Source organism: Mya arenaria, chromosome 2 (assembly GCF_026914265.1).
Source record: "Mya arenaria isolate MELC-2E11 chromosome 2, ASM2691426v1".
Lineage (NCBI taxonomy): Eukaryota > Metazoa > Mollusca > Bivalvia > Myida > Myidae > Mya > Mya arenaria.
This window is the reverse complement of record NC_069123.1, coordinates 3939496-3963300: the sequence shown is the minus strand read 5'-3', so window position 1 is coordinate 3963300 and position 23805 is coordinate 3939496. Positions and strand designations below refer to the sequence as shown.

Sequence of the window (23805 nt, the reverse complement as noted above, 5' to 3'; positions counted from 1 at the left end):
TACTTTTTTACTTTTATTTCAAATAATTGCAAACAGACTAATATCTCATATCCGAAGTCCATCACTCTGCATTTGTAGTGCATCATCAGCATGCTTCGTTTGGAATATTTCACAAACATTTGATTTTCATTCCATCTACTCTTCATATTCTGGCAGGGGATATCACCGAATTTGCTTGTTTCATAAGAATATATCACGCGCCACATGGTGGTCTCTCACTGATATTGGCAATATTGTTATTATACTTGCTCAATATTTCGTTACCAAAATGATTCACCTAAAACAACAAATATATAATGCTTTCATAAGGGGAGACATAAAATGAACGAGAACTAACATGTTAGCTTTTACAAATAGAGTTCAAAATTCAATTGTGCGCTGAATCCCCAAAGTTTTTTGTTGACTTAAATAGTAAAATACGATTATGTGTACTGTATATTCCATTCAAAGAAAACATTTGAGGAATTGTGCAAAAACTTTAAATAAATAAATACAGTGTAAAGAAACACAAAATTAGACAAGTTTTTTATCTGCACATTTTTTTACATAAAAAATCAGATAGTTAAGCAAAAGTCCTTTTTCTTAACAAACATTTGGTTTCAGAACAATACAGATACAAAAAATATGCCATCGCTTGCTCAATATCGTTTAACGATTCGAGTCGGGGAGAGTGGAGGGGGCGCTCCAAGCGCACCATTTCTAACAGCCATATTTTTATCGTTAGAGGCGCTCCTTAGTCGAGCCCCTTCTTACTTAAAATCCAGGACCCACCCTTTTAATGCACATTATTCGCTAGCCGTGATGTTCTATAGAGAAAACAGAAGTAAGTCGAATGACTTTTCTGCGAAATAATGATGCAAGATCTACGGTTGTAGACGGCATAAGTTCAAAACACAACTCACTCCTACGCACAGGTCACAGAAGGTAGAAAATCATATCTCTATATGCTTATCAAATATTGCTCTCCATGAGCCAATTTCTGACCATTGTGCGCATGAGTGTAGGTACTGTGTCCATGAAAGAGGGACGTAAATGCATATTCAATTAAAGTGAGATACATTTATTTTGCATTGAGACCCTCGATTATTGTAGACACTTCTTTGCACTATGTGACCTGGAGAATGAAAATAAGATGCTTTTAACATGTAACGCTAGTCTTTTGGCTCAACTTAGTACATTGTGCTCGTGATAAGAACGAACCTGGCCACACCTGTTCTGATATCAGACAAGCACTCTTTGCAGGTTTGCCAGTGTTATCTAAGTTTGAATGTGTAAGCTAGTGTAAGCTAATTTTGTTACATTGTTTGGCAAGATAAGGACAACTGTTAAATTTACGTAAAGCAATTTCAGGCATGTGATTAATATGCTTTATTTAGAAGTTTGCTTAATGAATATATTTGTTCTTATGTAAAGATAATCTATATTGTATTGGAACGCGTTGACTCTCAATTTGGGATGGTTGTAAGTGTTGTTTTCTTCTGTTTTCAGAATAATGCATCAAGTACTGGGAATATTTTTGGTATTGGTCGGTATCCAGGCAGCGCGTAAGTAGTCAGACTTTGAACATGCTTATCAAATTATTTCAACAATGATAAGGCTTAAGCGTACACGTAATATGAAGGTTCGAAATTGGCTAGCATGTACAGTCTTTAATGTTTATTTAAAAAACGTATATATAAATCAATTCACATGAATTGCGTCTACAAAAACGTCAAAACTGATGCAAGTTTTTAGCACATGTGTACTCGTTCCGAATCATTACTTTAACGTACACAATAAAGGTAAACCGCGTTATCTCACATTGCCGGTGTTTGCCATAACCAATACCAACACCAATACGAACATTTGTAATGCACACATATTGTTTTTAATACAAATTGTATAAAAAAAAATCCGATTTCGTGGAATGTTCTATTGTTGAGAGTCAACATTTCACCGTACTAACTTTGTGTTGGGGCGAATGTGTGCTATCCAGTTTGGGTTCATGTCATGTCACATTGCGTGTACTTGTATCAGAAAGTTTATGTGTACCAGAAAGTACGTGTATATGAACGCAATCGCTACACATAACCGAAAGTATTTCGCGTATCGGAAAGTTCAAATACGTGAAAACAATCGCGGAAAAAGCCGATTGTTCTACGTGTATCGGAAAGTAAGCGTACATGAAAACAATTGCTCAAAATGACCGATAGTTCTACGTATATCGGAAAGTACGTGTATGTGAAAACTATCGCGAAAAATGACCGATAGTTTTACTGTATCGGAAAGTACGTGTACGTGAAAACAGTCGCGAAAAAGTGACCGATAGGTTTACGTGTATCGGAAAAAACGTGTACGTAAAAACAATCACGAAAAATGACCGATAGTTCTACGTGTATCGGAAAGTACGTGTACGTGACAACAACCGCGGCAAATGACAAAACAGTTTCTATTTTACATCGATTATTCAGCCTTCATGGCCGTACACATTTTAAGATATTCCTACTGTTGCCAAATTTGAACGAAGTAATGGAATACCCAGAATATAATGTATTGAGTTAAACTTCATCAGTTTGCAAACTCCGAAAAATTATTAAATTTGTAAACATTTTTGTTAAGTAAAGCTACTCACGTCACTGCAATCTTTATATAACTACAATACATGTTATAATTCTGTTAACTTACAGCACAAGTGCCATGTGGGGTACAGATGGTCCAGCCGGTCACCAATAGGATTGTGGGAGGACAAGTGGCGACACCTGGCTCTTGGCCATGGGTCGTGAGTAATGCATCTATCAATGTTTTGTCGAATCGGGGGATAGGATGGCAGTTGGGGACACCTAGGAATTTTGGACATTCTTGTAGCGTTGTTCATTAAATCCCATTTCTGGTACGGGGACGTAACAACTCCTGCCATATTTCCCGGCTGGCAGTTTCAACGGGCATGCCAAATACCGGCCAGTAGGAAAACAGCAGTGTTCTTAATTTTCCTGTGTGCCCCTCTCATCGGCTGGGTGTATCATCGATAGGTGCATAAGTGTATATATTGTGTACAATACTTGATTGTGTCTTATATCATTTTCTCGCTGAAAACCGACGCAGTTCGGTCTGGGTACAATTACGCGTCTTTCCCTTGTAGGAAACTACCAAACAAGTTAATCCAAAAACGAATAAAAAGGCCACAAATATTTCTGCTGCTATGTAAAAAGTAAAGGCCGAGTGAAAAACAATGGAGAAGATCGGGACCCTGGAATCAAATTTGTTTTTTGTTTTTTGTTAACTCCTTTTTAAATAAATAAAGACCATTCCAACATTTTCAGGTGCTAATTTCGGACAGTCTTGGGTTTATTTCCGGTTCCGGTGTAGTTGTTGATCAGCACGTGGTCGTTACTTCCGCCCAGCATTTTGAAGGGTAATGTTTATATTGCTATCATAACGCCTTCTGCACACAACATGTATGTACTTGTCATGTATTGAACTATGTTTGAGACATTTGTATGAGTAATAGTGTTTACCTTTGGTATTCTAAGCAATAAAGTCGGCAGTTCGGCGCAGCTTAGGGCGTTTTTTGTTGGCTTAATATAAACTAGTTTTGGTTTTATAGTGATTTTACGACCTGTGTTTTTGTTGTGACTGTTCGCAATAAAATGAAAACCAGTTTTATCGTTTGTTTAACGATAACCGGTTTTGGAAACTATCGAAACCCCCTCCGGAGGTTGTTTCGTCGGTTCGTTCCATCGAAAAACTAGCATACTTTGAAAAAGAACAAAAACATGGCGGACAGTTATCTTATACGTGTGTTGTTACACCGTTGAGTTAAAACAGGCAAACGATCATCTGCGGTTTCATTGTTTTGAAGAAATTATGATATAAAGCTACGTGCAGAAGTTCCATTATGTTGTTGAAGCTGTGCCGAAAACCAAGCATTTAATAATTGTTACTTCAAGCAAAACTTTCAAAACAGGTTTCCATACCGCCGAAACCCTTGAAACCAAAACTGAAACAAGTCTCGTATCAACTAAAACGCGTTAAAAGTGCGAAATGCCGCATAAATGCCTTTATATTGGCATATGCGCATGCGTGAGTTTCTCACTAGTACTCATTTAATTAACCAATTTTTGAATGAATGGAAATTTGGCGATCACGGTTTTCGTTAATAATTGGAAATTTGGCGATAATTAAATCTGCATTACGGATTTTTGGATTGTCAGAGCTCTTCTTAATGAATAGTTGTGATTTTTTTCCGGCGATCCCATTTCGGAGGCATGAATCTAAACCGTCAGTGTATTTGGTAGCTCATAACGATTAAGCATGATTATTTTAATGCCAAAATCAATAGTTTTGGATTTCGCCCCTTCATTTGAAATATTTGCAATAAAAGCGCCCTGAATGTCAAAGGCTTAATTCAATGTGATTATGCCACTTATATCCTTGAGTACTATAAACATTGTTGTATAATTATTTTATACCATGAATTTTCTATTACATTTACAGAACCAATTACAATGTCTTTGACCTAAAACTGAACTTGTGGCGTGTGTATGCCGGCGAATACAATATATCGGCCACGGACCCAAATGAGAAATACTACCACATTCGTCGGGTGGTTCTACACCCTGGATATAACGTATCTAGTCTCGAGAACGACGTCGCTCTCATCATCCTGAATGATCCAATCCAGTAAGTATGCAATGTGCATACTTATTTTAAAAGAGCCCAAATACGTTACCCATGTTTTACGTTCACGCAGGTGCCGACCAAATAAGTAAAAACATTAGTATGTGCTTCCAATACGTCGGTAGACGATCAGTAAGTATAGTATGCCAGAATGAATTTATAAAACCAAAGGAAATCAATTACATTTTGTGTCCGTACTTATACGCATTGGGCAAACGCGTCACCGTTTATTCCCTTAATAATTTATTTGTGGCGCAAGTCCAGTAAGTGTATTGTCCCTAGTTAGTAGTTAATCCGCATTTAAATAATGCCCTAACTAATAATAGTAGGCATGTAGCTATTCCTGTCCGTGTTTACCCTTACTTAAACACGCGAAGTTAACCGGTATGGTTTATCATACCCTTGCTATTACGCGTGTAGCTATTGCAGTCCGTGTATGCCCTAACTTACACGCACGACGCCAACCGTTCCGTTTCATTATGCCCTTGCCAGTAAGCGCGTGTATATGCCATGCCATTAATCATATATGCGAAGCCAACTGTAACGATTCATTATGCCCGTGCCAGTAAGCGCGTGTATATGCCATGCCATTAATTATATATGCGAAGCCAACTGTAACGATTCATTATGCCCGTGCCAGTAAGCGCGTGTATATGCCATGCCATTAATTATATATGCGAAGCCAACTGTAACGATTCATTATGCCCGTGCCAGTAAGCGCGTGTATATGCCATTTTATTAATCATATATGCGAAGCCAACTGTAACGTTTCATTATGCCCTTGCCAGTAAGCGCGTGTATATGCCATGCCATTAATCATATATGCGAAGCCAACTGTAACGTTTCATTATGCCCTTGCCAGTAAGCGCGTGTATATGCCATGCCATTAATTATATATGCGAAGCCAACTGTAACGTTTCATTATGCCCTTGCCAGTAAGCGCGTGTATATGCCATGCCATTAATCATATATGCGAAGCCAACTGTAACGTTTCATTATGCCCGTGCCAGTAAGCGCGTGTATATGCCATGCCATTAATTATATATGCGAAGCCAACTGTAACGTTTCATTATGCCCTTGCCAGTAAGCGCGTGTATATGCCATGCCATTAATTATATATGCGAAGCCAACTGTAACGTTTCATTATGCCCTTGCCAGTAAGCGCGTGTATATGCCATGCCATTAATCATATATGCGAAGCCAACTGTAACGATTCATTATGCCCGTGCCAGTAAGCGCGTGTATATGCCATTTTATTAATCATATATGCGAAGCCAACTGTAACGTTTCATTATGCCCTTGCCAGTAAGCGCGTGTATATGCCATGCCATTAATTATATATGCGAAGCCAACTGTAACGTTTCATTATGCCCTTGCCAGTAAGCGCGTGTATATGCCATGCCATTAATTATATATGCGAAGCCAACTGTAACGATTCATTATGCCCGTGCCAGTAAGCGCGTGTATATGCCATGCCATTAATCATATATGCGAAGCCAACTGTAACGTTTCATTATGCCCTTGCCAGTAAGCGCGTGTATATGCCATGCCATTAATTATATATGCGAAGCCAACTGTAACGATTCATTATGCCCGTGCCAGTAAGCGCGTGTATATGCCATGCCATTAATCATATATGCGAAGCCAACTGTAACGTTTCATTATGCCCTTGCCAGTAAGCGCGTGTATATGCCATGCCATTAATCATATATGCGAAGCCAACTGTAACGTTTCATTATGCCCTTGCCAGTAAGCGCGTGTATATGCCATGCCATTAATTATATATGCGACGCCAACCGTTCCGTTTCATTATGCCCTTGCCAGTAAGCGCGTGTATATGCCATGCCATTAATCATATATGCGAAGCCAACTGTAACGATTCATTATGCCCGTGCCAGTAAGCGCGTGTATATGCCATTTTATTAATCATATATGCGAAGCCAACTGTAACGTTTCATTATGCCCTTGCCAGTAAGCGCGTGTATATGCCATGCCATTAATCATATATGCGAAGCCAACTGTAACGTTTCATTATGCCCTTGCCAGTAAGCGCGTGTATATGCCATGCCATTAATCATATATGCGAAGCCAACTGTAACGATTCATTATGCCCTTGCCAGTAAGCGCGTGTATATGCCATGCCATTAATTATATATGCGAAGCCAACTGTAACGTTTCTTTATGCCCTTGCCAGTAAGCGCGTGTATATGCCATGCCATTAATCATATATGCGAAGCCAACTGTAACGTTTCATTATGCCCTTGCCAGTAAGCGCGTGTATATGCCATGCCATTAATCATATATGCGAAGCCAACTGTAACGTTTCATTATGCCCTTGCCAGTAAGCGCGTGTATATGCCATGCCATTAATCATATATGCGAAGCCAACTGTAACGTTTCATTATGCCCTTGCCAGTAAGCGCGTGTATATGCCATGCCATTAATTATATATGCGAAGCCAACTGTAACGATTCATTATGCCCGTGCCAGTAAGCGCGTGTATATGCCATGCCATTAATCATATATGCGAAGCCAACTGTAACGTTTCATTATGCCCTTGCCAGTAAGCGCGTGTATATGCCATGCCATTAATCATATATGCGAAGCCAACTGTAACGTTTCATTATGCCCTTGCCAGTAAGCGCGTGTATATGCCATGCCATTAATTATATATGCGAAGCCAACTGTAACGATTCATTATGCCCGTGCCAGTAAGCGCGTGTATATACCATGCCATTAATCATATATGCGAAGCCAACTGTAACGTTTCATCATGCCCTTACGCGTGTAGTTACTCCAGTCCGTGTATGCCCTAACTTGTACACGTTAAGTCAACATAATGCTCTTGGAAATAATGATACGCATGCCATCAAAACGGTTTGTAGAGTAAAAGTTTAGATAGACGCGTGAACATAATTTGTATGCAATATTTACATATATACCCTCATCAATTTAATGGCGCCAGCCCGTTATTATTTTTTTGATGTACTTGGATTCAACCCACTTGTTATTTTAAGTTGTCACTGAAGTTTCTCTTGTATCGTTGATGACAGAAGGTTGAAAGACTACACTTGACTATCGTTCCCAATAACTTAACGTGTTTATACGGTTAATACAGAGAAAAGAGTGTTTTTGTTCAAGTACTTATGTTTTATAAAAAAATGTTTCCAGTGTCAAATATTTGAAAAATCATAGCATGTGGAAGTCTGTTAATTGGTTGTTTGTAGCCGAATAACTCTATGAAGGGTTATGTATCAATTTTGACAGCCCTGTTAATGTTATGTTTTCTTGTGATTAAATTTTGTGTCTGATACGTAAACATACTTGTGATCTAACGCCATATTCCTATTTTGATTGCACCAGCGAGTTATGGTGAGTTCTTGATTGCACTGTCCAATTGTGCAAGTGTAACGCTAGTATACCAAGTGCGTTTTGATAACTAATGTGTTGCTTATTCAATTCTTTTTTACATCGAGTAAAGTACACAATGCAATACTCACTTTTTTATTTGTTATAACAAAAAAACATATTTTTGCTCTAACTATCCAAAGCATTATCGTTTATAAATACATATTTTTTTTCAAGCGAACGTTTTGTTTATGAAACAATTAAAAGACAACCAGATAATAAACACAACTTTTTTGTGTTGAAGAATATTTCATTTTGAATAAGATGATCTTTGTAAGTGTTAGCTTCTGACCAAATTCGTATATAAATACACGGCTATTTGCTTTAACACCGTGTTTTTTTATAGGTGGAATGACAACACTCGGCCTTTATGTCTGCCCGACCCGACTACATCCTACACTGTAGGAGAACAGTGCTATCTTGCTGGATGGGGCAGCACATCATGTGAGCGAATTCTTTTCGGGTATATCAGATTAGTTTAAGTTAGCGATAATTCTATTTTTTATTTTTTGCAAGTTCTGTACTTCGCTAGTTCAATAAATCAGAGTACGTGCAACGAATCACATCATTATGATGTCCCGAATATGGTCAAAACACGTATCTTACAATAAAATGAAGCTCAATCAGATTTCCTTTCAGAAGATTTGCAACGTTATCATGCATGATATTTATAAGAATACGTCAGCTTACTCCGCCAAAAACTTTTTTTTTTTTCTAATGAATACACGCGCTGAATGTGTCTATCTTTCTTAATAAACAACTGGCTTTTATATATGAAAAAGATCATTGTTGCATTGGTTTGACCATCGTAATGATGTTTAATGTGAGGCTAAGAGCGAGACCGAGTATAAAAGAAATCGACGTTACCCTTGTTGTTGAGTCAAAAATAATTAATCAAGTTAAGTTGTAGGAAACAATTTTTAACTAGTAGACTAGTTTGTTATTGGTTAACACCTACAGTCTGACACATTTTTGAATGAAGGTAAACTGGTAACCATGTTTTGTTTCCCTGCCAACGGCCAATTGCAATGAAACAAAATTGAATGATGATAATCTAGTTGCTATGTTATGTTTTCTTGCCAACGGCAACTGGCAGTGAAGCAAAATTGAATGATGTTAAACTAGTTGCCATGTGATGATCTCTTGCCAACGGCCTTTGACAGTGAAAAAGAATTGAATGATGGTAAACTTGTTGCCATGTAATGATCTCTTGCAAATGGTCACTGGCAATGAAACAAAATAGAATGAAGGTTAACTAGTTGCCAGGCCATGAACTCTTGTCAACGGTCACTAGATATGACATACACTTGAATGATGGTATACTAGTTGCCATGTAATGATATCCTGTCAACGGCCACTGACAGTGAAACAAAATTGAATGATGGTATACTAGTTGCCATGTAATGATATCCTGTCAACGGCCACTGACAGTGAAACAAAATTGAATGATGGTATACTAGTTGCCATGTAATGATCTCCTGTCAATGGCCACTGACAGTGAATGAAAATTGAATGATGGTTAACTAGTTGGCATGTGATTTTCTTTTGCCCACGACCACTGGTAATGGAACATTTTTGAATGAAGGTAAACAAATTCCAATGCCATGAACTCTTGCCAACGTTCACTAGCAATGGTACAAAATTGATTAATAGTAACCTAGTTGCCATATTATGTTCTCATAGCAAACATACACTGGTAATGGAACATCATTGAATGATGGTAAATTAGATGGCATGTTATGCTTTCTTGCCAACAGCCACTGGCAATGAGGAAACACTGAACCAGCTTATGTACCCCATCCTTGACGACAGTGTGTGTAGCGGCATCTGGGACGACTTCCTCCCTGGGACTGAGATTTGCGCGGGATACCAGAATCAGACCAAGGACTTCTGTCAGGTACTTGATATTTCCAATTAGTTAAAAAATAATAATGGTTTGAATTCGCGGTTAAAAAGTGACATGTGTTTTCTCGAAAAAAGTAATGGTATTGCATTAACCATTAGCCGGCGTTTCGTCGTCGGCTTCGACGATGTCGGCGTTGTTCCAAAACTTGAATGGGGTCAAACCCAAATGAAAAATTGAAAAGAAATTTTTGAATAAATCATCGATGAACATTATCTTATTTAGGAGTTTTATATGCACGTAAATCTTGTGTTAATGTATATTGCCATTTTTATTTCATTTCTGACATGCATGAGCAAGTTGATAACAAGTTTTTGTTTTGAATATTTAAGGCCAGTGGCCTTCGCTTACCAATGATTATATTTTCACTTTTAGGATGACATCGGCAGTCCTTTGATGTGCAAAAAGAGTAACGGGGCGTGGTACGTTCAAGGTAAAAAGTTTTTCTTTCTAAACCAATTTTATCAGCAGAATAACAGATCTGAATAGAAGGGATAGAAAAATTATTACGAATATTCAATAATAACACTTAGTAGACATCTTTTTGACACATGTAACATACAATCAAATTTTCAAATTGGTATTTCTGAGTTGTAAGAACTAAAAGTTGTATTGGGGAGTTTGCTTTAACGTATTAAAACGCAGTTAACTTTAGCAAAGCTTTGAACAATCGGCTCAATGTTTCGTTCCAGGTCTTGCTTCATCAGGTGGTGATTGCAAAACAGCTGATAAGCCTGGCATTTTCGAGGACCTCTCCATGTACCAGGACTGGATAAAGGCAACCATGGAGCAGGCCAACTTCCCTTACCAGTATTAACCAAGCTCATTTTCAAAAGTGTTGTACATGCGCTTGATTATTCTAACATAAATGCAAAACGTAATTTGGTTTTTAGTATTTATGATGAACAGTCAAACCTGGTCGAACGGTCACCTGCTTTAAAACGCCACCTGCCTTATCGGGCCACTCAAAATCCCCCCGTACGTTTTAACTAACGTTAACATATGTTTGTAAGATTAAAGTCGTGCACATAGATCTTGATTTATTGATGGAAACTACAGGGGGACTAGTAGCCTAACATTTAACGAAGATTATATTAAGAGGCGCAAGGCCTAACAAACACCAAACAGAGGACACACTGCTACAAGACAACACACGCCTATTAAAATGTCTTAATTGGTTAAATGTTGGAGTAACGGTCTTTGTACGGTCAGAAAAAAAAACAAGATATAACTCATTGTGGTTGAAATGGTTTATGGGAGCTCGACCTCACACTCCACGTAAAAGTGTGTGTTGTTTGTGCTGTTGTGTGCCGTGCATATTAGTTGTGTGTTGTTTGTTGCGTGTCTTGATGTGTATACAGTGCTTATATGTGGTTTTCCATGCATTTGTGTTGTGTGTTAATCTTGTTGTTGTGTGCCATGCTTATTTGTTGTGCTCCGTGCTTGTTTTTTGTGTTTTGTGCTTTTTAAATTGAACTGATTGATTTCGTTTCGAAAGAAAAATCTTGAGATACCTTTAACAAATCACATTACTTTTATCTATCTAACGAAGAATTATCTTTAATTTTGATATTACTGAAGGCTGTTGATAAACTCATGTTTCATGTTTTGAGACTTTATGGAAGACCATATTATTTCATATTATAACTATAACAGGACAAAGGCTTTATGGTGCTTACTTAATGCCAAAAGAACGTGACACACATTTCTGTAAGTGAAAATATCGAGTGATTATAGATAAACTATATTTTCACGAGTTGTAAAAAATATTTTCATGAACTCGTGAAATAATGTATATCTTACACTGGACTCAACAAATATCCTCTATTTCTTTCTTTTTCTCTCAATAATATTAAGATCTTTTAACAATTATATCAAATTATTTATAACATAGTGAAATTGATTATTTCGTATTTTAATCCACAATGTATTATATATGTGAGCGGAATAAAACCACTTAACAACGTAAATATATGTATTCAAAGGCAAACTATAATGCAAACCATGCATTGATAATGTAAACTATTCCAAAATATCTTTTTAAAAATGCACTCTTACTCCCAAATAAGATTTACCACAATTAAAAATGTTGATTTAATATTCCAAAAAGGATGAATAAATGTCGAAAACAGTGGTTCTTATGAAGGATACCGAGTTAAATTAAAAAGAAATGAGCATAAAACACGGTATATCTACTTCGTGAGACGATAGAATATCACAGTAAATCTATAAGCATTCACCAATCATTTAATATTGTTTGCGCTTTCTGCTATTAAATACACGGTTATAATACACGGTAACAATCTTGTTATCAGTAATTAATATTTTCCATAAATGCATTATTTAGTAAGAAAAGGTTTATTATTCAAAATTGATGTTCGTTATATATGTGTATGTATTGATTTTGAATAAGAGTGTCACTTTAATACTTGAACTGAACGAACCTGATAATGTTTTGATTGATACGAATACGAATAAACAATGACAATATAGTAGCTTTACTTTCAAAATGTTGTGTTTGATACTCTAGTTTATGATTACTTCAGGAAACTGAACGTATTCATTGTCAAAAAACGTGTCCTACTAAATAAACTTTGTACACCAATGTCATGTTACGTCTATGTACGCCACAGGCCACGCAGTAATGGGATATTGGTTGCGAAATAGTTCATGATGTTATCGCAAAGGTGCATTTTGGACGCCATCGAATGGAATCGTTCGCCTTATCTTGTACTAGTAGATAACGCGTGGCCAGCTTTAGACACATTTTATTTTTCAACTACATACTGACAGGTAAGACATGTTTGTATTTATCTTTCTAAAGGTGAAACATTTATGGTATTCGTTACAGTAAATTTAAATTAGAATTTCAAATTTTAAATTAAGTGTTTCTTTCTTTTTTATTATTTTATGTACTTTGTATAGACTCGTTAACAACAATGGTTTGTTCTCGTCTTGAACCATATGGTGACCTGTTTGAGTACGTGTCAATTGGGGATCGCGAAATCATTTTACGGTACTTTTTGAATACATGGCAATGGACGACTCTTTGATAAATTAGCAAACGTGATAGTTTGTACTGACAAATCGCATACTTTGTACCGATAAATCTGATATTAAGTACGAACAAGCTAAACACTTTCTACCGGCAAATACCGACAAATCTAAGTACCAACAAACATGAAACTTTCTACTGGCAAAAACCGACAAACCTCATTCATTGTAAAAGCAAATTAAAGATGCTGAAAGACTCAACAAACAATAGTCGCGGTGTTTTTAGGAAAAATATTCTTTTATAAAACCTGAGTTTTCCTACATTTTACAAACATGTTTTGTTTTTATTTTACAGAATGAATCTTCTTTTTTGTTTAGCGCTGTTTGTGGCTGCTACCTCGGTACAAGGTACGGACTAACTTTTATGTCAGTTGTTTTCATTCCTTAAAATCACATTGGCTTTTAATTTAATTCGCGTTTTGAATTTCAATTTGAACGTTGCTGTGTATTTACGAATTTATTATACAGCTAAATACATATCAACGACAATTAAAATCAACAATACTCTACGGTAGTGTATAAGTTGAACTACAAACTCTGATTTTGGAAAGATTTTTTTCTACCTGAAATATGTAATTTAGTTTTGTAAACCCGCGATGTACTTTATACTATAGTTCGAAAAATAATACACTCCGTAGAAAAATAACGCGTAAAAATCATGTTTATTTCTTAACTACATTATCAAGTATCACAAATGAAAACGAAAAAATCTCCCAAGTTCCAATATTGATATTGCTCAAGAAGTACCATCAATTTACTTAGGCCAGGGAAGCGTGCCATGTGGAGTCCAAACGGTTCAGCCGAAAACCAAGAGGATTGTCGGAGGACAGACGGCCACCCCCGGCTCATGGCCATGGATGGTAAGACAATCAGAAATCGGCTGAAACATGCAAAATTGTAGACTAAATTTGGTAAATATAAATATGTGGTCGGCATAAAGTATACAATTTTATAAATTTTAGACAGGATTAGAATCGTTGTCGTGCAAAACTATGACCATAACTCAAACACTGTGCATATTATTGAATTGAAACTTGGTACACATGTTGCAAGAGTAAATAAGCCAATATATAGTTAGTCCAATAACTTTTAAGTTTTAATATTTGGGTAGTTATTCACCTTGTTTGACTGAAAACAACAGTAACAGATGAACGTTGCCATCCACTTCGAGGCTTTCTTGTTTAAATATTGTATTTACCTTTGTCTGTGACTCCAGACGCTGATTGTTGACAGTCTTGGCTACATTTCTGGTTCCGGTACCATCATTGACTCTCATGTCATTTTGACTTCCGCTCAGCATTTTGAGGGGTAAGCGGGTGTTTGCCATTCTAAGGCTGCAATCTCTATTAATAGAGTATAGTTTAGGAGTAACTGTCAAACAGTCACTTAATTTCAACATGAAATATTGTTTATAATAATAATAATAATAATAATAATAATAATAATAATAATAATAATAATAATAATGATATCATAATAATAAGCTATAATTGTGAAATGAAAAATCCATCCATATTGTTTCGGGGCTAGATAAAAATATAAAATCCATACATTCCTTGTCTTCGCCATACAGGTGGGGTTACAGCATTTTCGACATGAACCTCCACAACTGGCGTCTCTACACGGGCTCTCACAATATTAGCACGACCACCCAGCACGAGAAGACGTACCACATCCGTCGCGTGATTCTCCACCCAGGCTACAACACAACGAGCCTTGAGAATGACATCGCTCTCATCATCACTGTTGAGCCCATTGTGTAAGTTTAAGAATGAATATTCACACATCTATTTCAAGGTACTGGCATAAATAGGTAATTTAATGTACAATGACTTGTCCCTTTTTTGCTTTTCTTGAACTAAACGTCTGCTTAACGACATTCCGTTAACCATCTGAACGTCTTTTTTACGACATGCCGTTCACCAAGTGAACGTCTTCTTTACGACATGCCGTTCACCATCTAAACGTCTTCTTAACGAAATGCAGTTCACCATTTATTATGATCGAATTCAATTAAATATTGACCGTGGCTTCGAGTGTGTCGCTGTCGATAGATTTTCGATTCATCCGACCATCCGTCCGTCTGTTTCCTTACTACACATAAAGCGATGTAAACAAGGATCAACTTGGGCTGTGGCGGATCCGTGGTATAGTGGAAACACACTTGACTGTCAGTTCAGGGGTCGCATTGTGCTTTACAATGATGCACCTTAAAGGACCAGGGAAGCTCTAACCAGGGAAACATTCTGTCTGTGCACTACGCTCCAAAAACCTAGGTCTAACAATCTTAACGGAAAAGTCGCAAAATGGACAAAGCCCGAGTGCGAGTATAAATATGCTTACACACAACCTCAAATCGGGCTACAAACGTATTGGAATACGCTGCCAGTTAGTGTGAAGTTTACCTTTAAATATAATGCTACAATTATGCGCTAAACACATCCTGATGCGAACCGCGTAAAACCTGTGAAGTAACTTAATATTTCTTAAGTGCTATTATATTCAAAACACAACTTAGCACTTTTAGAACTTTGTTAACACCCCTCCATCTGAAAAGCTTGTTTGTACCATGTATTGTAGATGGAACGACTACACCAGGCCCGTGTGTCTGCCTGATGCTAGCCACGGTTACCAGGTCGGTGATCAGTGTTATCTGCCCGGATGGGGAAGCACACGTAGTGAGTTAAACAACCTTCGTCAGTGTTTTTGTTATTGACTGATAATATGGCGAGATTCAGCCTCGTTCAAAACCCCCCAAGGTTTACGTTTTCACCAAAACTACCTAAAGTTTACATATTCTTTTTACTTTTAAACAAATACTGCAAATAGTACAAGTATTGTTTAAGGCAATATTAGGCCCCATACATTTATTTTAAAGGGGGCTTTGCTTTGTTTTTTTTTGTTTGAAATGTTCTATGATAAGTTCATAAGTTTTTTCGCTACTTTCACAATTTTAAAGGCTTGGCCCCATTTACAAAAAGATGAAAACCGCTGTTCTATATACTCGCTTATAATCGGATGGGCCTCTGAATTAACGTTACTCAATGTGCGGGGAGAGGATACCCTTCCTGAGTGACAGAAAAGAACAGTTTGATTTAAGCATTACAAGCTCATCGTTATACCATTAAAAATATACAAAAAGCATGGTATGTGAAATATGAAGAAATATAATGGTAATAAATAATATTTCTTAAAACAATTTATTTCTCTGAGCTTGGATTCACCCAGTTGTGCCTTTGAACTAGTCGTTTCTTTAAATTACTGCAAGTGATACACTTCGAAAGAAAGTGAAAGGCATTTGGCAAAGACCATACCAACCGGAAGGTTATCCAAACGGAATGCTTTTTAATCGCAATAGTGATTGATCAAGGTTAAATCTATAATAACGCGTAAAATCATACTATTCTACACCCAGACACTGGTGATGAGGAGCAGCTGAACCAGCTCATGTACCCGATCCTCGATGACTCCATCTGCGCTAACCACTGGCCCGACTTCCTGCCCGCCAATGAGTTGTGTGCCGGCTATGAGAACCAGAACAAAGACTTCTGTGGGGTAAGTGTTGGCTCGTGTATGTGTGTTTATGGTTGATTACTCTTTGCCTACCACTGGGACCACTTCCTGCTAACGGTTTTAGTTGCGTGCTGGCTATGAGAACCGGATGAAATAATGGTGTATAGCCAGTGGTGAGCAGCAGATCTCATAATTCTAATGCAACTATATGTCATGTTATGCCCAATTATAGACCGACGAAACGAAACAAAATGAAGTTTGCATTGAAATAAAAGGATCTTGGTTAAAGTTCGGGCTACTGGATAAGACCCTGTAGTTTGCATCGATATTTAAGGTGGAATCATTCCGATTAAAGTGCGGGCTACTGGATAAGCCCCAGAAGTAGTTAACATCGTTATTTAAGGTGGTAGAATTCCGGTTAAAGTTCGATCTACTGGATAAGTCCCATTAGAAGTTTGCATCGATATTTAAGGTGGAATCATTCCGATTAAAGTGCGGGCTACTGGATAAGCCCCAGTAGTAGTTAACATCGTTATTTAAGGTGGTAGAATTCCGGTTAAAGTTCGGGCTACTGGATAAGACCCTGTAGTTTACATCGTTATTTAAGGTGGAAGAATTCCGGTTAATGTTCGGGCTACTGGATAAGTCCCTTTAGTTTGCATCGTTAATTAAGGTGGAAAAACTTCGGTTAAAGTTCGGGCTACTGGTTAAGCCCTTGTAGCTTGCATTGTTATTTAAGGTGGAAGAATTCCGGTTAAATTTCGGGCTACTGGATAAGCCCTTGTTGTTTGCATCGTTATTTAAGGTGGAAAAAACTTCGGTTAAAGTTCGGGCTACTGGATAAGCCCTTGTAGCTTGCATTGTTATTTAAGGTGGAAAAATTCCGGTTAAAGTTCGGGCTACTGGATAAGCCCTTGAAGTTTGCATCGTTATTTAAGGTAGAAGAATTCCGGTTAAATTTCGGGCTACTGGATAAGCCCTTGTAGTTTGCATCGTTATTTAAGGTGGAAGAATTCCGGTTAAAGTTCGATCTACTGGATAAGCCTTTGTAGTTTGCATCATCGTTATTTAAGGTGGAAGAATTCCGGTTAAAGTTCGATCTACTGGATAAGTCCCATTAGTAGTTTGTATCGTTATTTAAGGTGCAAGAATTCCGGTTAAAGTTCGGGCTACTGGATAAGTCCCATTAGTAGTTTGCATCGTTATTTAAGGTGGAAGGATTCCGGTTAAAGTTCGGGCTACCGGATAAGCCCCTGTATTGGTACGCATCGTTTTTTAAGGTGGAAGGATCTAGGTTAAAGTTCGGGCTACTCGATAAGCCCCTGTAGTTTGCATCGTTATTTAAGGTGGAAGAATCTCGGATAAAGTTCGGGCTACTTGGAAAGACCCTGTAGTAGTATCAACCCACTGCTGTAGTTTACAACCTGCAATATATCGCCTCTTATCATTTCCAGGATGACATTGGAAGCCCTCTCGTTTGCAAGAAGCAGAATGGAGCCTGGTATGTTGAAGGTATGTGCTACTTTTATTTAACTATTTTTTTATTGTTTTAAATATTTTGTATAGTACTTCCAACATCTTGAACCAAATTATTACAATAATGTATCATTTAACCTTTTTATTATTTTAAGGTTATGCTTCTTAGTTATTTATAACTTTTTATATATAACCTATGACATAGTAAAACTTCAGCATGCTTCTCTAAGTAGCAAGTGCATTTAAGGAATTTGACTATTTAAGTCCCGTACAACTATAAGCATAAACATTGTAATATACAATTTTGTTCTGCACAAGGAAACCACAAAAGCAAGATGCGTTTTAAGGGCTTAAGAGATAGATAGTTGTTTGATAAAGGCTTGTAAATTTACAATGAAACTAATCCGATCTTTTCTGAACTTATTTCTACTACAAAGGTTTGGCCTCATCTGGTGGCAACTGTACAACCGCCAATGAGCCAGGTATTTTCGAAGACGTGACAGTGTACCAGAACTGGGTGCTGACAACAATGGAAAACGCTGGCTACCCATACCAATATTAACGCAGTTACATACACGTTACGTTACAGTGAGGTGTAAAATGAAACGCGGCGATTTTATGTTCATACGTATTAAATTCCATCACTGAGTTACATTTTTGGTCATTTATAATTTCCTGCTGTATATGCTGCCCCAGACTTATTTTCAGCTTTTGTATTTTTGAATCATCAAATATAAGGCTTGATTCTTGCAAATAGAACAACGCTTTATAAAACAAAAGAAATTGCAGTCTACAGGGACAATCTCAGTAGACCATAAAGTAATAAGTAGTCCAAAGGTTCTGTTTTAGACCAAATTACATCAACACGGAAGTGACTTCTGAGTGTTACATGCCTATGTTCTTTTTGCCAACACATGACAGTGAATCCATGGTTATACTATCTAAGCCTATTGGCTACTTTCCATTTTATAGGTTCTAAAGCTGGATGGTTTGTGATATCCGAAACAGACTGAACATGCTCGATCTACTTGATCTATTTATTTTTGTTTACATGTTCACCGCATTGCTCGTTTATCGAATACCAATATTATTTTTCTTATTAGAAACATATTTTTTGGATTCCCGAAACAGGCTTAACATGCTGGATCTACTTTTATGTTTATCTTTTCACCGCATTGTTCGTACTCCTACACCGGATGTAGTAATTTTATCGAATACATAGTCGTTACCAATCTCATTTTTCTAATAAGAAACTTTTTTTTTAACGTTGTTTAATGTTCAGTACACGAGCCGAACTTTCTCCCCATATATGTTGGGGTCGTAAAGCACTAGAATTCAGTGTTATTTCGCGTGCAAATTAGTCCATTGACTATAGAATATAATATATCAACTATTTACTTAGTTATCTTTTACCTTGATAGACACAATGTTAAAGTCTAACTGACACTAAACAATATACATACAATGATGCTTAAGCCGTGGAAAGGTTCGTCAGCAGTGTGGTGCATTTACCGCTATTGTCTTTACACAGTTTCAATCAAAAAGAGATTGCATTTTTTTCTTTCGCAATGGCTTGAACGTTAAAAGTTATGAGCCACGCATGTTTGTCAATCGTCGACGTTGTTCCTAAATGTGTTTGTCAGTTTTAGTGCATCATTTTAATTTTTGGTATAAGATTAAAGGAAATATATTGTCATTTATGTCTGGAAGTTTTATTATCATATGTTCAAAATGAATTTTTCGATACCATGAGTATGGACAAGTCTTCTAGGGATTCAGTTGCACAGCCGGCTGTAAATTCACAAAATATACTTCGACCAGCTACAGGCTTTGTAAATGGCAATGTCCGATCCATCATAGAAAAACCATAACAGTTAGGTCAATCGTTTACTTCAAACACTAAAAAAGGAGGAAAGCCTACCGATTGACAAGCCCGCCGAGGGAAAACCCACAAAGAAACACGCCCCAACGTTGGTACAAGCCCACATAGGGACACACTAACTTAGGGATACGCCCACAAAGGGACACACCCACGAAGGGAAACACACTCACCTAGGGGCACACTCACAAAGGGAAACACACTCACCTAGGAACACACCCACAGGGACACACTCACCTAGGGACACACCCACATAGGGACACAGCCACATTGGGACTCATCCACATAGGGACACAATAACATTGGGACTCATCCACGTAGTGACACACCCACGTAGGAACACGCGCTCACGAAGGGAAAGGCCCACGTAGTGATACACCCACGTAGGGACACGCGTCCACGTAGGGACAGGCCCACATAGGGACACCTTTACATAGGTACACGCCCCACTTAGGGACAGGCCCCCATAGGGACACACCCTCAGGGGGACACATCCACGAAGTGACACACCATCGTAGGTACAAGCCCACTAGGGACTAACCAACGTAGTTACACGCCCCACGTAGTGACCCACCAACGTAATGACACACCCTCGTGAAACAAGCCAACATAACGACTGAGCCACGTAGGTACACGCCCCCACTAAGGGACACGCTCACGTAGGGACACACGAACATAGGGCCACACCCTCATAGGTACATGCCAACATAGGACCACACCCTCATTGGTACACACCCACGTAGGAACATGGCCACATAGGGACACACTTACAATGGGACACGCCGCCACCTAGGTACACGTCCCAACGTATGTACAAGCCCACATAGGGGCACACCGACGTAGGGACACGCCCCCACGAAGGTACAAGCCAACATAGGGACACACCAACGTAGGTTAACGCCCACATAGGGACACACCCACAATGAAACACGCCCCCACGTAGGTACAATCCCACAAAGGGACACACCGACGTAGGGACACGTTCACATAATGACAAACCCACAACGGAACACGTCCCCACGCCCATGAAGTTACACCTTCCACGTAGGCACAATCCCACATAGGGGCACACCCACGTACGGACACGCCCCCACGTAGGTACAAGCCCACATAGCGATAGCGACACACCCACGTAGAGACACGTCCATTTAGGGACACACCCAAAATGGAACTTGCCCCCACGTAGGTACAAGCCCACATAGGGGACTCACCCACATAGGGACACGCCGCCACGTCCGTACACATTGAGACTTGTCCACGAGCCACAGCCTACAGATATAGGTCGACGCTCTTTATAACGCGTTAACTCGTTTAAAACGCTCGCAAATCTCGAGCCAAACTTGCACGGAATCCGAATTTCGGATTTATCTGATACTCACTTGAGCCAAGAAGGTGGAGTACCACCCTTCAAAGGTTTTGGAGAAGATATGTCCAACTTCCATGCCATGTAGAATACCATCCTGGAAATACTCGTTCACTCGGTTAAACAGAAAGCTGGTCCCAAACCGGCAAGGAACCTGAATTCCGACAAGGTTTGGTACTCATTTGAGTGTAGTAGCGGGATAACGACGAGTGGAAGTAGTAAATGGACTCACCAATCTATCGCCACACATAGGTCATCATTGTGAAAACAACTCATGAACCGCAAATTAGCCCCGAACTTGCACGTAACCCGAAATCCGACTGGGTCTGGTACCCACTAGAGTTAAGTATATGGTGTGCTAGTCTTATCCATGAATATCGTACTATCCTTATTTCGAATGAATACTTATTAGTTATAAAATATATATTTCCGATATAATCGTAGGACGGAAAGTTCCGACGAAACATTCTTTTGATTTTGGAAGTAACACTTGCACTGAAATTTAACTGAACATATTGTCCTTATACTATATTTCAAGTCAATATTCAAAGTTCTTAAGAAGAGTAGACTTTGCGCTTTTCGATGAACGCCTCAGTAGATATAAATCCGATGATTCTGGTTACCATATTTGACTTGGTTAAAAGGGACATACCTGGTGTTCTTTTAGTAGATGTGGTGCGAGACCTGGAGTAATTGGAGGTCAGATATGGAGTTCATCCTAACACGTTGTAAATCACTTACATAATGTCATATCACGCCTTCAACATAAATGACGCAACGCCATTGGTCCAGGACTGGTCACGCGGTGACCTCATATTTTGCCATATTGGGTCATGAATTTATATCGTACCAAAATGACGTCTATTTCCGATTCCGATGAATAAAAGCATGTAAACAGTTTGTCGACGGCATATATACGTTACGGGGTTAGTAGGTTACCAGATGTGGGATATACGGGGCGCAGGAAACCATAATCGGGTTTGAGCCTCGCTCTCACCCGATATGGTTTCCTTTGCCCCGTATATCCCGTATCGGGTTTGCTCTCACCCGATATGGTTTCCGTTGCCCCATATATCCCATATCGGGTAACCTACTAACCCCGTAACTTATAATATCTAATTCTGTATCCTTATGATATACACTAGGGTGTGAGATTCATCTCTTATTTTATTATCTGTGTGTATGGGCAAATCCGTTGTTTCACTTGTTCCTTTTAAACATTTCCATCGTAATTCTAGATTTACATAATTTACTTGTTTCTTCTTCTATGTTTACCAATTTGCATATCAGTGTGGTGCTTTAAATGAAATAAGAATATTATGACAAATAGAAGATTTATCACAATTAAAGCACTTCAATGGATGTAAGTTTCCATGTGTATAATCAATTGTTGTTTACACTTGACCCTTAGTTACAAAATCCGATTCTAATATATTGATTTAGCCTTATTTTATAGATCTTATAGATCTGATTCCTCGCATAATCATCATTTCTGGCAAAGATATTTTAAAAGTTTTCCATCCGAAACATGGCCAATGAAATCATTAGCCAAGGATCATTTCTAAATAGTCTTAAGGTAGCATAATTTACCCTTATTTCCAAGAAAGATGACCCCTTTATTTTAAAAAGCTATAGACTAGTAAGTATTTTACCATCAATGTCCATATTATATAAACGCGTCATAAGTGAGCAACTGATTTGTCTTTTTGATTACATTTTTCATATTTTCCTGGCAGCATTCAGAACAACTTTTGTATGTCAAACTACCCTGTTAAGGCTGGTGGAAGACTGGCAAAAAGCCCTTGATGAGAACAAACATGTAGGTGCAGTTCTAATGGACCTCTCAAAAGCATTCGACTGCCTGCCCCATGATCTCATCTTAGAAAGGCATACGGTCTCTCAGCCCCAGCATGTAAACTGATGCACAGCTATCTAACAAACAGAAAGCGATGTGTCAAACTTGGTCAAATAACCAGTGACTGGGACTTCATTCTGAAAGGCGAACCACAAGGATCCATATGATGGCCTTTAGTATTCAACATCTTCCTTAACGACATTTTCTACTTTATCAATAATGCAGCTTTGTATAATTATGCAGTTGACTCAATATGTGTGTGATAAAAATCTTGATGTTGTTAAGACCACGCTTTAAGATGAAAGTAATATTTTATTAAAGTGGTTAACTTCCAATCAAATGCAGGCTAACCCTGACAAATTTCAAGCAATTTCAGTTGGCTCAAAGTCTGTTAAAGAAATAAAACAATTCAATATACTTTTTTTACACCATTTTTTGTGCAGGGCAAGGGAAACTTTTAGGCGTTGAGTTAGATAGTTATGTTAGGTAATTTAGATGCCCAGATTTCTCAAATGTGCCAAAAAACAGCTACATATTGGATATCAAAGACTAAGCAAGTTTTTAACCAATACTAAGCATATTATCTTTAAATCTTTTATCGGACCCAATTTCAACTACTGTCCTGTCGTTTGGCATTTTTGTAGCAAGACCAACACAGAACAAATGGAAAAGATTCAATACAGAGCTTTAAAAATGTT

General features: G+C 38.1%; 2 protein-coding genes across 5 annotated transcripts; both read left to right on the top strand.

Annotated features, from left to right (window-relative positions):
* The first annotated feature begins 1226 nt into the window (after nt 1-1226).
* LOC128224187 (vitamin K-dependent protein C-like) lies at nt 1227-10848 on the top strand. 4 transcript variants are annotated; one of them, XM_052933957.1, is made up of 9 exons: nt 1227-1271; nt 1489-1544; nt 2667-2758; nt 3300-3391; nt 4474-4659; nt 8411-8508; nt 9822-9961; nt 10343-10400; nt 10660-10848. In XM_052933957.1, the coding sequence occupies exons 2-9, from the start codon at nt 1493-1495 to the stop codon at nt 10782-10784; spliced, it is 843 nt and encodes a 280-aa protein (XP_052789917.1). In that variant the 5' UTR covers nt 1227-1271; nt 1489-1492; the 3' UTR covers nt 10785-10848. The 4 variants fall into 4 exon arrangements, with proteins under 4 accessions (XP_052789917.1, XP_052789927.1, XP_052789902.1 ...); XM_052933967.1 differs by having other exon boundaries at nt 1234-1242; XM_052933942.1 differs by having other exon boundaries at nt 1249-1281.
* A 1848-nt stretch (nt 10849-12696) lies between these two features.
* LOC128246653 (chymotrypsinogen A-like) lies at nt 12697-18662 on the top strand. Its single transcript, XM_052964958.1, has 9 exons — nt 12697-12760; nt 13317-13369; nt 13784-13881; nt 14238-14329; nt 14595-14780; nt 15602-15699; nt 16437-16576; nt 17989-18046; nt 18448-18662. Exons 2-9 carry the CDS (start codon nt 13318-13320, stop codon nt 18570-18572), a joined length of 849 nt encoding a protein of 282 aa, XP_052820918.1. The 5' UTR covers nt 12697-12760; nt 13317; the 3' UTR covers nt 18573-18662.
* The last annotated feature ends 5143 nt before the right edge of the window (nt 18663-23805 follow it).